This window comes from Anas platyrhynchos, chromosome 3, assembly GCF_047663525.1.
Source record: "Anas platyrhynchos isolate ZD024472 breed Pekin duck chromosome 3, IASCAAS_PekinDuck_T2T, whole genome shotgun sequence".
Taxonomy (NCBI): Eukaryota; Metazoa; Chordata; class Aves; order Anseriformes; family Anatidae; genus Anas; species Anas platyrhynchos.
In genome coordinates, this window is record NC_092589.1 from 18,911,251 (window position 1) to 18,925,521 (window position 14,271).

Sequence of the window (14,271 nt, forward strand, 5' to 3'; positions counted from 1 at the left end):
TAATGTATGCCCTGCCTGCACCAAGAGGGCACAAAGAGGGAAAAAATGCTGTAGGAGTGATTTCAAACCCCAAGGGCTAGAGACAATTTTTTGGAAGAGACTTGAATAGGATGGAGGATCAAATGCAGAAATTAGGCAAGATGGCTTCAATATCACAGGAATTGCCTTGAACCTTCACCCAGAGTTCAATACAGATGATTTCTATTGCTCAAAGTACCTCAGTGACCTTTTCTTCTACCTCCATAGAATTTGACTCCCATTATTTCTACTTTCCAATCATTTCTTTAAATTGCATTCTCCATATAGAACAGGGAATAGAAGAGCTAGAAGATGTGTCCCATCATATCAGACCTAGTGAGAAGAAGGAGGCAAAAAAAATAATAGCAGGGAGAAGCCTATTTCTGGCCTAACACCTACACACTCACTTTAGATTAACTTTGTGTCCAAAGTTCAGGCCAATTTCCAATCTGATACTGGTATTTAATGGCTTTTGTGTTACTAAAAGAGTAGGTATCCTGGATAGAAAACTACAGTAGGCTTGGGCAACTACATTACCACATAAGCACGGACACTCCTATGGAATGTCCATAACTTACACTTGTGTGCGGATCCTACCTAAAAACAACACTGAAAGCACTTGAAAAGCGGTTCAACTTAGGCAGGTAATGGAGATACAGGTATCAAAGGAGACATTTCAAAGGATCCACTAGGGGGAGTGGTGCAACAGAATTGTGCTGGGCCTATAATACAGAGGACAAGACATCAAAACCATCCTCTGCTGCAGGCTTCAGTCCCCACCTGGAGTACTGCAGACACATCTGGGACACCCAGCATAAGAAAGATGTGGAACTTTTAGAGTGGGACCACACCAGGGCCATAAAAATGATCAGAGGGCTGGAGCACCTCTCCTATGAAGAAAGGTGCTCTCTAGCTGGGGATGTTCAACCTGGAGAAGAGAAGGTTCAGAGGGGACCATATTGTAGCTTTTCAGTACTTAAAGGGGGCTTAAAAAAAAGATGGAGAGCAACTTTTTGCTAGGTCAGATGATGACAGGAGAAAGGGGAATGGTTTTAAACTAAAAGAAGGGAGATTTAGTTTAGATATTAGGAGGAAATTTGCCTCAATTCAGGTGCAGAATCTGACACTTGCTCTTGTTCAATTTCATGTGATTGGTGATTGCGCAGCCCTCTAATTTGTTAAGATCTCTTTGCAAGGCCTCTCTACCCCTGAGGGAGTCAACAGATCCTCCTAATTTAGTATCATTTGCAAATTTACTTAGCATGCATTCAAGTCCTGCATCCAGATCATTTATGAAAACATTAAAGAGAACCCTAAAGCACAGCATCCTCTCATGAGGGCTCATTCTCCCTATCTAATACATCACTTCTGCACTTTTCTTGCTGCGTGATGCTCAGAACAGAAAATATCAACAAACTCTACTTAATGGGAACTCTTGGCCTACACTACAGACATCAGCCTCCACCACCACAACTAGAGCTCACTGGTTCAGGTACCAGCAGCTGCCCTGCTGAGCCTAATTCAGCTTTTCAAGCAGGCTTTGAAGACTGTGTTGAGCTTTTGATTGCACTGGCCAGACTGCTGCTGGTATCGGAGCTGACTTAACATGAGCTCATGTGTTTCAACAGTACGCTGCAGGTAGAAGAGTGAAGCATAACGTAGAATAGAATAAATCCCTGAGCTTACCCACAAGGTAAAGGAGGTATATACCAACCATGCCCCTGTTCTCTAACTTAAGAGAGGTGATATTTCAAATCAGCAGGCGTCTACAGCCCTATGTGAGGAAGAACAGCTTCACACAGTGCTAAGGGTGGCATTTGTAGCAAATGCATGTTTCTCTCTTGTAGTCATCCTTCATTTACATGGTCAGTCCTGCTCCCCCAGATAGGTCTGGAGTGCTGTCCCAGGTTAGTTGTGGCCACCTGAACTGAATCAGGAAGAAAGAACAGCAAGGAAGAGGGAAAAGCGGTAGACTGTAATAGAAATGCATATGTAGCTCCTGAAACATATATTAGAATGTGTGGGCAAGCCTGGAATGGGGAAGAGACAAATGCCTGGGAGACAGTGATGTGATGGGAAAGGAAATCTTGCATAATTTTGTATCACACCATTACAACTAAGCTGGAAAGGGGAACCAGGGCGAGAACCAAGTATACAAGACTGCCATTTCTGACAAAAATTATGTCTTTAAAATCAAGTCCCATGCTGTACTTTTTCAAATGAGGAATGAAGATATTACTGAAAAAAAGGAAAAGTTTGAATTTTGTTATTTCAAACCAAGCTTATATTAACTACAGATGAGTGTTTAGGTTACCACATGCTGGACTCAGTGAATTTCGACACTTTGGTTTGATTCCTTCCTATTTTTAAATGATCATGAGATCAAATAAATCTGTTTTACAATTTAAAAGCAATCTTTACTTTAAGAAGAGCCTCACTCTGGTTCTTTTCTTTCACAAGCCTGCAATCAAAATCCAAGTTGCAGTTAACAGCTAAAGGTAATTGTTTTCTACATTTTTTGTTTGTTTGAAAGAGACTTGGGAAAAGATCTGAGGAAAGGCTTTGGTTAAAAAGAAGGAAAAAAAAAAGAATCATATTGCTTTTAGCCACATTCAGTTGAAATCTGTACTTGTTAGAAACCTGCTGTCTGAGAATGCTTCTCAGATCAGACAATTACCTGCTGGACCAGAAATGGGGGCAGTGCTGAGTTGGAGATTTCCCAGAAGCTTTTGTTCCCATCCAAACTTTTTCTTGCCACCTCTACTAGTGAGCAAATTGCTTGAGTCTGGGGTAGTACTTCGAGGTATCTTCTCTCCATTGACTAGAAAACAAGAAGTCACAGATTGATTATCACTGTGCTGAGTCAGCATGTAATAAAAAACTCAAGCTAAATTAACAGCTGGAGGCTTCTCTGTTGGGAATTAGAGCCTGCAGACACAGGATATAATAATATTAAAATGAAAGGACAGATTGACTTTCCATTGCTGTAATGGGAACTGTGACAAATGAAAAATAAACAGGAATGGGTGATGGACAAAACAGCAAGTGAATGAAGACACAAAAGAGAAGTATAGAACAATCTCTAGCAAGTGCTAGAAAGTTTCTCTTTTAGCCAGTAAAAATGTATATATTATTTATTAATTAGACTACTTTTAAGGTCTCTGTGATTCTTTAGAATACTGGAACCTGAACGTGCTTGGTACTTATGCACAGAAACCAAAATATATTACTGCATAAATGGAAACACTCACAGCCCCAGACAGCACAAACTAACAAAACACAAAGCAGATGAAACTTTCTGACTGCTGTTGGATGAGGAAGTGGCTCAGAGGTTTTCAATCTACTAAAGATGACGGAAGTTGTAGCCTCAAGCCTAGGAGATGAATGAACACAGTTAACTTCTACCTTTCAACCCAAGGCAGAGGTTTCCTGTGTTCACAGTACCAATCCTCAAGTAAGTTGTTGGTCTGAGGTATAGAGTGACAGATCATTGAACACATTTAAAAATTAAACATTTCACTATGCATGAGATTATGAGCTAAACACAACTGTTCAATAAAAATCTAAATGGGGTGAATCTGGCAGCAGAGGTATAGACTGGGCATATTTTAAAGGCTGGTTGACCACAAAGTTTGGACCTAAATCCATATTTTTCCCAAAAGTAGGAGAGAGGAGAGATCAGGATGATTCAGACTAAAAGGCATGTCAGTCCAAATAAAAAAACCACCAACAACCTTGTTCTAATTCAACTGTAGCATTGTGCCCAATGTTACTGCAAAGTTAGTGTCAATCACTGCCTGTCTTTTCCTAGCCAGAGTCCAACTGCCATTCATTTTGATAACTGTCACACAGCAAGCCAGGTCATGTGGAACTCTGTAATCACAGACTGGCTTCTGCATCAGCCTGTGCAGGTAGGTGATGCTACTATCTTAGCTGGAAACTGACTCTCCCACACCATACGTCTTACTATCCATTTACTGCCAGACTCGGAACCCATTCACTAGTCAGTTCTTCTGAAAGGATACGAATCCGAACAGTCTCCTTCATCTTAGCACAAGTATTTCAGAAACATACCTTTTTTCAAGAGTCTTTTGAAGAGAACAACATGCAATCCCCTCCCCACAGTTTCAACCCCTCTCCAAGTTTCAGTTGCATAGCAAATAAAAGGCAAACCACTTGCAGATAAAAGGAAAACTTACTTGTTAAATAACAATCCAGACTAAGGGAGACATTGTCAAAAGCAATAATGGCATCAGATCCTTCTTCCCATGAAGCAATGATCTGAAACCAAAACCTGCATAGATTGGAAGAACAGGGATTAAAGTCTGGTAAAGGGACAGAACAGAGCTATTCACAACTAAAGCAGTTTTAGAATGGAGAAATAAAAAGCTTTTCTTTCACATACAAAATTATTAAATTGACAGAGAAAGCATCCTAGCCCCTGACAAGCAAAGAGGATCGATCTTTGGAGGGGAGCTGCACATGAATAGACAGAAAAATGAATATGGCCCCTTGTCCATTCAGGGGCTTACAGCCTGAAGCAGGTGCAAGTACTTGTGCTGTGGGGTGTCAGGACAACAGTTAAAATACCCTGACTTCTGGCACAAAAAAATCAGACACCTAAGGTGATTTTATTCTCACAAGTGTTTTGAACCCAAAAGTGCTAGGTACAGTAAGTAGGCTGGAGCTTCTGATGTCATTTAGGAGTTTTTTAAAAGAAGCTGACAAAAGCTGAAAGAAATTCAGTAAGTATTTGGGACTGCTTGAGGAAGCCAAGGATATCTAACAGTCCTGGCAGTCAACCCTCCCTCCTTCTCCCTGCCCCAAAACAAACAAAAAAAGCAACACCAAACCACCACCACCACCACAAAACACAAGAACTGTGTAGTCCATAGGAACTGGAGAATTCTTTATCTCCTTGTTGAAGCTCTGCAGGTTTGCCTTGCAACACTTCCATATTCTCATCTGGCTTTTGCAGGGAGTAGGCTTTTGCCACTCTGATGTTACCAAAAGAAAGATCACTGTAAAATCACCTGCAGTGGTATTACAAGTCAACAGGTAGAGCAAAAATAACATACAACCTAGTATTTCAAATTTGATAGTATACAGACCACAGCATTTTTTTAGGGCTTTCACAGATTTAGGTTTTCTCTTTGCTTAGTAAATGCATGTTCTCCTGATGTGTATCTGTCACATTAAGTCCAAATACTGTGCTTATGACAGAACAACTTATAAAGCAACTGACCATGGCCTGGAAATCAGATACGATATCAAAAGGTTGTATCAAAACTAGAAAAACATGAAGACAGCATACGATACAAGCTGCAAGAGAATAAAAAATGTTATTTAAACCTTGTTCAATTTTGTATCTTGATGTCTTACACTGCCTTACAGCCTTAAGTTAGAGCTGTTTATGTGTTTCTTTAATGTACATAACTTCTTTATGGTTCCTACTCTAGATTTTGGAATAAGAATTTAGCTAGAATGTGTATTCTTGCAGTTGTTCCAGTTTGGATGACAAGCTGATGAACAAAGTACTTTTGTGGAGCACTCCCATTTATTTTAAAAGGCTGTACAAATCCTGTTTCCTGCACTGCTGCAATAATCAAAATGCCAGCAGAATTTTCTTCTCACAGCTTGTAGTCCTTTATGTATGGTTTTTGCTCTAAAACATTTTCTCTCATCTTTTTGGCAGCTATCAGTATTCTTACATTAGTCTTGTTGCCTCCTGCTGTTTTTAAAATCTACCCTTTCCATCACCAACAAACCAAGCTCACAAAAGAATAACCAAGTGACACACCTGTCACAGAGCACTGGCCCTGGTACTGAGCCCTGGGGGATGCCACTAGTGACCGGCCTCCAGCTGGATTTAACTCCATTCACGACTCTTTGGACCCAGCCGTTTTTTAACCTAACAAAGCGTACGCCAGTCCAAGCCATGAGCAGCCGGTTTCTTGAGGAGAATGTTGTGGGGAACGGTGTCAAAAGCCTTGCTGAAGTCAAGGTAGACCACATCCACAGCCTTTCCCTCATCCACCAAGTGCGTCACTTTGTCATAGAAGGAGATCAGGTTCATCAAGCAGGACATGCCCTTCATAAACCCATGCTGACTGGGCCTGATCGCCTGGCTGCCCTGCAAGTGCCACATGATGACACTCAAGATAACCTGCTCCATGAGCTTCCCTGGCACTGAGGTCAAGCTGACAGGCCTGCAGTTTCCCGGATCTGCCCTCCGGCCTTTCTTGTAGATGGGTGTCACATTTGCTGGCCACCAGTCGACTGGGACCTCCCCTGATAGCCAGGACTGCTGATAAATGACGGAAAGCGGCTTGGCCAGCTCCTCCGCCAGATCTTGGCGACTGGCTGCAAAATGGCGGCAGCGCCCAGTTGAAATGGTGTCGCTGCCGCTGCTGGCTCTGCCTGTGCCTCGTCAGCTTCCCTCATGAGGGCTGCCGGGCCCTGGCGGCTCCCTTGGCTGCCTCGAGTGGCCTCAATGACAAAAAAAAAGCCTGACTGCCTCGATCCCTCCACTCCACCACAGAACGCATCTGCCCCAGAGCTGATCTTGGTGAGAGGTGGATAAAAAAGACGAGATGGACACTTGTGTAAAGGTGTAAAGGCTGCTGTTCATCTTTTTTTTTTTTTGTACTTACAGGCAACTGAATACTTCTGAAAATATTTCTGGGCAATTTCCTGAGCAGAACATAAGCTTCACGCTGCAAGGTGTTAACCTTTGATGGTCATGTCCTGCCTCTCCAGACAACAAAAGGTTGTTCTTTCATGAGTTATCACACGGTCAGCCCCTCAGAGCGGGAAAGCATGATGCAAAACAGTATTTCTGTCATGGAGGAAAATGCCATCTATTTGCCCATACAAGAATGCAATAGGTTGTGTTTTACTTAAGGGAGAGCCTTGCCAGTTTCAACTGCAGGAACACTGGGACCAGCACACATAAAAAGTTTCTTGAAGTTCACCAGGGATGAAAAAACTGATAGAAAAGCCCCCAAAACAGAAGAATCATGTGAACGTCAAACACTGTCAGGACCATCAACGCTGCTCTGGTTACTTATTAATCTGTGTTTCTTTTTCCTTTTCTCTCTCTCTCTCTCTCTCTCTCTCTCTCTCTCTCTTTCTCTTCCTTCTCATTTTAAACACGAATGCAGGTTCAGTACAAGCCTTCTCTTGAGACCAGAATTTCTGCAACAAATAGTTCATCTTTTTCTCTTTTCCAATTTAATGCTGCTATTAATTTAGAAATATGATGTCTTTCAAATTCCACTGAAACATGATCATCAGTTAACCAACATTTCCATCATTAGCTTTGGTGGTTCTAGCTTAATGGGCTAATTAAGGGAAATTTAATCAAAACTGAAGATGGAAATGTCACACATCAGTGAGAAAAAAAAAAAAAAAAAAGCCACACAGATGATCTCATTCCCTTCCCCTCCTTTTTCTTCCTTCTGTTTGATCCTATACTTACTGAAATCAATGAACCAATTCCCACTGACTTTGCTAAAGCTGATACCGAAACATCAAAAAGCATAGGCTGCTGTGGTGGCTTAGTGTAATGCTGTAGGTGACAACATCTCACTGGTATTTTCACACAGCTCCAAGTGGGCTATGCTGACTACGCATCCAATACTTGAACTAGTACCTATACAGCACGTATACTGATCCACCACACCATATACACATATTCACTGTTAACACAGACGCTTTGGTGGATGGCAATGAAAGACCATTTCTGAAGGTAAATATATAGAAGCAGTAAAATTAGTGCTGGCAATTTTGTCACAGCTTTGTTGTTTATTAAATTCCAGCAACATCCTCACATGGAATACAATATTATTATGGATAACTCTGTGTTTGTAAGGCAGATTTCTTCATAAGAATCAAAATATGCCTGCTATGAGGGGTTTTAATGACTTGGATATCAGAAAAAATGTTACTTGAGGACTGGTGGAAATTACTTTTTTCTGTCTCTTCTTCTATTTTATTTGAATCCAGGAGCACAGATAGAAAAAAAAGCTCTTTAGATGTCTGCCTATTGGGAAGTACAAGTTACATCCAGCAGAACTGAGCATCAGCTGAGCTGTAAATGGAACTCATAAAAAGGCCCCTTTTAAGAATAAAAAATAAAAATTAAAAAATTAATAAACTGTTTGAGGCTGATGGGAAATGTGGTACCAGGTAGGCAAAAAAATAAAATAAATAAAATAAATAAAATAAAAATTCAAATCTCCCCTTTGGGAACATCACCTCAGTTGTTTGAAGGATTCAATTTTTACCTAAATTTAAAAATCACTCAAGGCTGACTACTGATCAAATACCCCAGAATCATGGATAAGAAGTGCCACCAAAGGCGAAACAAATTGTTTTCCTTTGATTTGTTTCTTTGGCCCAACTCATGAAATTAGAATATAGATGAACAGTTATTTGAAAGGTAGGACCAAGCATATTCCAATTCAGTCAAATCTGACACAGAAACAGGACAACAGTGAACCTTCTGGACTGTAGTCTTCTCCACTCCTCACAATCTTTGAATCCTGGGTTTTACTTCAGGATGGTCAGTATTTGAGCTTAAGGACATCATCTTGAGTTTTCTGTTCAGTTCAGGTCTTCTTTTTCCTTACTTACATTTTCCTTGATCCTAACAGAAGACTGTTAACCCCCCAAATATCTGGGGCTTATCTAAAAAGGGAAATATAGAACCAGAAGTATGAAAATATATCTATAATTATTTTGGTATAGCTGCCATGAAGACAAACTGTTTTGCTTATGTCACCTGTCTTTAGGCCTTCATTTTGCACAGAAATGTTAGCTTTTGGGTGTATTACGTCCTTTCCTATGTGGACAAAAATAAAAAGCATTCTCCTTGAATAGAGGACCTCAGAAAGCTCATTGTATGTGAATTCTCTGCAGCTTCCTCCCTTCAGTAGCAACTCTGAATTCCACCTAAATTTTGTCCCTGGCTCATATGGACCTTCCAGGTTTCTATTATCCAGACCCAGGCAGCTGTCTTCATGCTATTATTTTAGAAAGGTTCATAATAATTATTTTTTTCTTTTTATCATAAAGACAAGGATTATTGAACAAGATTGAATATTCACCTCCCCTGTAGTCAATCTCCCATGAAGTGACACAATCACATTGTACCTTTATGTACAGATGCCATTCCATAACTTGTAATGTTTTGCCTCTGATGGAACTGACTTCTCTTTCTACCTAGCTAAAATAATTATGGCTGAACTTGCTTGAGATTGAGGTACTTACAGAAGAGAAAAGTTTCAGGTCACTAACCCTTATTACATTCAGGTTCCCACTAACTTCTCTGTTAAAAATGATGCATTGTTAGCTCACCTCACAAATGACGTACTATTTGGGATAAAACACATATTTAGGTGGAATGAGATTATTTGGAGAACTACAAGCATATTAACCAAACTCAGTTACAGTGATAGAATTGCCATGTAGGAAGTTACTTACTAGCCAGTAATAAAGGTTGAGTTTCAAAGGTGTTATTAAGGGCAACCATGCAGAATATATACTTGTACAAAATCTATCACAGGTACACTGCACACACAATCACCAAACCCCACTTTTTCAGATTAACAGAACAGCCTTCACCAGAATAATTCTATTTCAGAAGGCGAACGTTATCAAACATAGTTAATGATACAAAGCAGCAGGAATTTAGGGTTTTATAATCATGGCAGAGCCTTTGAGATGACAGGTCCACTGGGGCCTGATGGCACCCACCTGCCGTCATGGGGGAAACATTTCTTAGCTCATAAACTGGTAAGACCGATTGAGATTTTAAACTAGGATTGATGTGGGATGGGGGATACCATTAGGAGTACTGAGGTTAAACCAAGGGGTGGCACTGTCTGAGGGTGCAAAGCTAATGGGAGCACCCATGCTATGCCAGGGAGCACTGTGGGTTCAGGAGCACATGAAATGCTTGTATACCAATGCCTGCAGTGTGAGGAACAAACGGGACAAACTGGAGCCTTTGGTCCTTTCCCAGAGCTATGATATCATTGGTATTTGTGAGACTTGGTGGGATGAGTCCTGTGACAGGAGTGCTGTTCAGAAGGATTATGCAGGGCCGGCGAGGCAGGGGTGTTGTACTATATGTAATGGAGAGATTAAATTGTACAGCCCTTGCCATTAGGGATAACATGGAATCACCTGAAATGTTCTAAGAGTGTTTTTCTGCCAAAATATAATCCACACCCCCAACAACTTTCTTAAACATTTGAGGTGTCTGTTTCTAAAGATAGAAGCAGTCTGATTTCTTGAAACTCGTCCTTCCTTGAAGGGCAATAAGCCAAACACAAAAATTATGGCTAAGCAGCTTTTGAACAAGCATGCTTTTGAGCAGCCTTAGGGCATATTATCTTGTTATTAATAACGCTTTCAATTCAGCTTCCCAATCAAATTGGATGACGCTTTAATTTTGTGTGGAACTGGTACATTAGTGTGCTTTATTCAAGAGCTTCACTTCTGTAGGATGATTTAAGGTTTCTGCTCCTCCTGTAGGAATATTTGTAATACCCTGCTTCACTTGTCTAATGCACACCCTCATAGCTACAAACATGGGAACCAATTAGAAAAAGACAAACAGCAAGCTTTCAGCAGCACCATCATGAAATTCACGTCAAGTAAATAATTCTTACAGTTCATTAAAACTATCAGTCGTTTATCTCCAAAGATAAATGCAATAGCATAAATGCAATACTGTAGTCTCCCCAGTACCACTTCAGTGTATCACTTCCATAGAGTTCCTAAGTTGTACATCATTCTGGATTTCCTGAGAAGCAGACTTCAAGATGGTGAGAAAGATGCCTGCCGTATTTTCAAGTCTCACAGGAAGGACTGGTTTCAACTAAATCAGTCTTTTATAAAAGTCTTTAAAACAGTACAATTTCAGTGAAAATATAAGGACTAAAAACTTTTCAAGAGACACCAAAACTTCAAAGTTGTCTTTGCTTAAGTCTTAACCTCCAACAAACCCTTCTCTCAGTGAATGAACCCAGCTGTCTTTCTCTGTAAGTAATGGGGAAATAAGGATGTCAAAAACTTATACATAATAGCACTGTATATCAGATGGACCTGTGATTCCACATGAACCACTACTAGCCTGGTTCCTAAGATCAAAGTATTCTCTGTCTGACTGTGCAACCAGAGAGAATTTAAAGAAAAGCAATAGTATAAGAGCACAGAATAATTCAGGTAAAAAACATTCCCATGGCAACATTAGAAAATTAGTCACATAAATAATAATGGCAAAATATACCATTCTTCAAAGTAAACACAGCTGAAGGGAATAAAGCAACTAGGTATTTTTACAAATGGTACTTCAGCATTGACTGCACAATGCAGATATTTTTTAAATCTTTGACGCACGCATATTAATTATACATTCAGGACGAAAGCGTTGGCAGTGTCCTTGCTGTATTTGCAGCCTACATGCATCCCCAAGAGCCAGCAAGATAAAAGACATATTCATACAATGTTTGTTCAATTTTCTTATGAGGAAAACTATCCCTTAATGAAATCCATTATTTCTAGGGCGCATATTCCCCAAAAGACAAAGGACACCAGTGCTCATGACACAGACTGTAGATGCATCTTATCGCCTAAAGGCCAGGGCAGCAGGAGGTGAAGTATGTTTGTGTCTTCTCTATAAAGGTCATAGGCCAGAGTACACACAAAAAGTAAACAACGAGAAATAGATTATTCCTTTAAAGCTGACCTGTAAGAAACAGCTAAAACAACGCTCTGTAAACAAGCATATGCTACCAGATTAAGCATATGCTACCAGATAAAACCATGCTTAAAGCCAGACTACAGTCATAACTGAGACCCCTTCATTAAGCTTATCCTCCCGTTACAGCTAACACAAAGGTATTCAGAAGCATCCTTGTCTTGATTTTGCAGCAGGTTCTTCTTCCCATCTCTTTCATCCTCAGATCTAAAGGTATTGGACACTGAGGACTTTGATATCCAGAAAAAATATAAACTACGGAGCTCATATCAACTCAAACAAATCACATAAGAGGATTAAAACAAGCTACTTAAATAATGTGTGAGGACAATAAGTATTTCCAGTCGATGAAACAAAGACACATAAGTTTAAGCTCTTTGTCGTAGAACACCCAATTTGAGAACAACCACCATTCAGGAGTTTTGAAGTTCTGTGCTTTGTTCTAACTACTCAGAGTTTCATTCCCTGGCTGTGACAGAATATACCTCCCAGGGACAAAGCAGTTCCTCTCCCTGAGGGAACTATTTTTGGGAGTGATGTTGCCATTTTAATTGCCAACTAGCTAGTGATGAAGTGACTTATCATCGAGAAGGAGAATGATGAGGAGAGACTCATACCTATCCAGTATATCTGGGAGAGGTAAGATCAACCACTGCCATATTCCCAAACCTTTGCTGTTAGCTGAATGCCATAATGTCCTGCTCTGCTCCTTTCCTGTCTTGTTCTCAACCAGCACCAAGGATATATTTCCCAGCAAGACACCATGGATGAGCCATGACATTCGTAGCTAGAAGAAAGAGAACACAAGAGATTAAACTTCACAAACATTACCCAAAAGTTAACAAAATTCCCAACTCTTCTTTAATTTATTTGTTTTCTAATCACCAAGAATTCAATTCTATCTCCCTTATGTCCATGTAATCCTTTTAGAAAACTTCAGTTTCACCACTGGTGTAGAAAACTGTAATACTTAGCATATGCTATTTACTATTGGAGCTAGTGGCCTTTCTTTTTATTAAAGTTGAGTCCAAAACAACCCTAGTTTTGCTTTCACATACATACTGTAATTTTACAGGGACAAGTTAGTACCTCTATTATCCACACTACAGAGATCACTCTCCCCTTAGATGCCTAAGAGGTTCAAGTTAAGGCAATTACGCAAGTTAAGACTGATTATGTGACAAAACACTAAAACTCGTTTAGAGAAAATTTCAACTCCAGAGAAGAGCAAGGTCTTGCACTTGCCCTGCATGTGAACTCCTTCCTCTGTGTATGGAAGCGAGGGAAGATGATTTGCAGAGTCAGGACTGATATAATGATATGATTGGATGCGTTTGCATAGCATTTTGTTGCAAATTGTACATAAGCTATTGCAATTTTTAATGGTGGGGTTCTCTCCTTCTCATTTCTCTAATGGAAGAGGAAGGGTCTCATGATCATGACTAAACTTTAGTAAAAAATTTATAAATCTACTCTTTGATCCTTTTTGCTTCCCACTCATGGAATGTCCAGAGTCACTTTACAGCTGGGGAAGGGCTGAGTTCATACCCAGACGTTCACCAAAACCAACACTGGTGAAAGAGGCTGACAAAGGTTTGTGGTATAGGAGGCTGATGCCCACAGACTTCAGGATATTTGCATGGATATTCTTAACTGTTAGTGCACACATGGCCTTAATGTCAGGTGACAATCAAGATTAAAGAACCTGATAGGCATTTTATGTTCCCTTCAATACCACTGGAACACCTTTCAGAACTGCTTAAGTGCTTTCCCTTGAGAAAAATTATCAGGACTAATCTCTCTCTCTCTCTCTTTTTTTTTTTTTTTTTTTAAATAATACCTTTGGAAACAAGACAATGACCAGGCTGATGCTAGTGGACATGTAAAGTATTCAACCTATAGTAGGAAAAACAACTCCTCTTACTGACTGTCCATATGTGAAGCAGTTTTAGTACCCTAGTGTCAACACCACTGTAACACCCTATGTGAAATTTCTAATACAGATAAGTTGGGACAATTCCACTGTTCCATTTTGACAATTCAAAATTTGAGAGGTAAAGCCTTTGAAGGTCCTACTACACAGGGTCTTTCAGACTTCTGTCTCCTCTGGAGACCTGCCAGACAGTGAGAGGCAACATCTACATGGTCAGAAGTGAGAAAAGAGCAAGCCTGTGATAGCTATTAATGTAACACTAGAGCAAAAGCTGAAGCAACTGATGAATTGGAATTGATGCCTTTGCACACATGTCAGCTGTTTGAAGGAAAGAAGTAGTTGGCATTAGATGTGGGAGATCAGCTCACTGGCAAAGTGCAATACGCAGACTCTAATGAACTGGCTCTGAGTGAATCGACTGTCACTGTGTCCAAATGGGCATTCCTGGCTATGATTTCTATGGCTTCTAAGCTTCACAGCAGGGCAGTGCAGGTCTTTTCACACCTGCTGCAGTGAACCAGAGCAGATGATGAGCTGGATGCCATACTAA

At 40.3% G+C, this 14,271-nt stretch overlaps 1 protein-coding gene across 10 annotated transcripts in view; it reads right to left on the reverse strand.

Annotated features, from left to right (window-relative positions):
* Window positions 1-14,271, reverse strand: part of ALK (ALK receptor tyrosine kinase) — a 317,869-nt gene that overhangs the window by 43,189 nt on the left and 260,409 nt on the right. For all 10 annotated transcript variants that reach the window (XM_072035464.1, XM_072035463.1, XM_072035462.1 and 7 more), the window contains 3 exons: window positions 12,406-12,575; window positions 4,218-4,312; window positions 2,696-2,839 (listed from right to left, as the gene is read on the reverse strand). In XM_072035464.1, coding sequence (XP_071891565.1) covers window positions 2,696-2,839; window positions 4,218-4,312; window positions 12,406-12,575 — 409 coding nt within the window. The remainder of the gene's footprint in view (window positions 1-2,695; window positions 2,840-4,217; window positions 4,313-12,405; window positions 12,576-14,271) is intronic.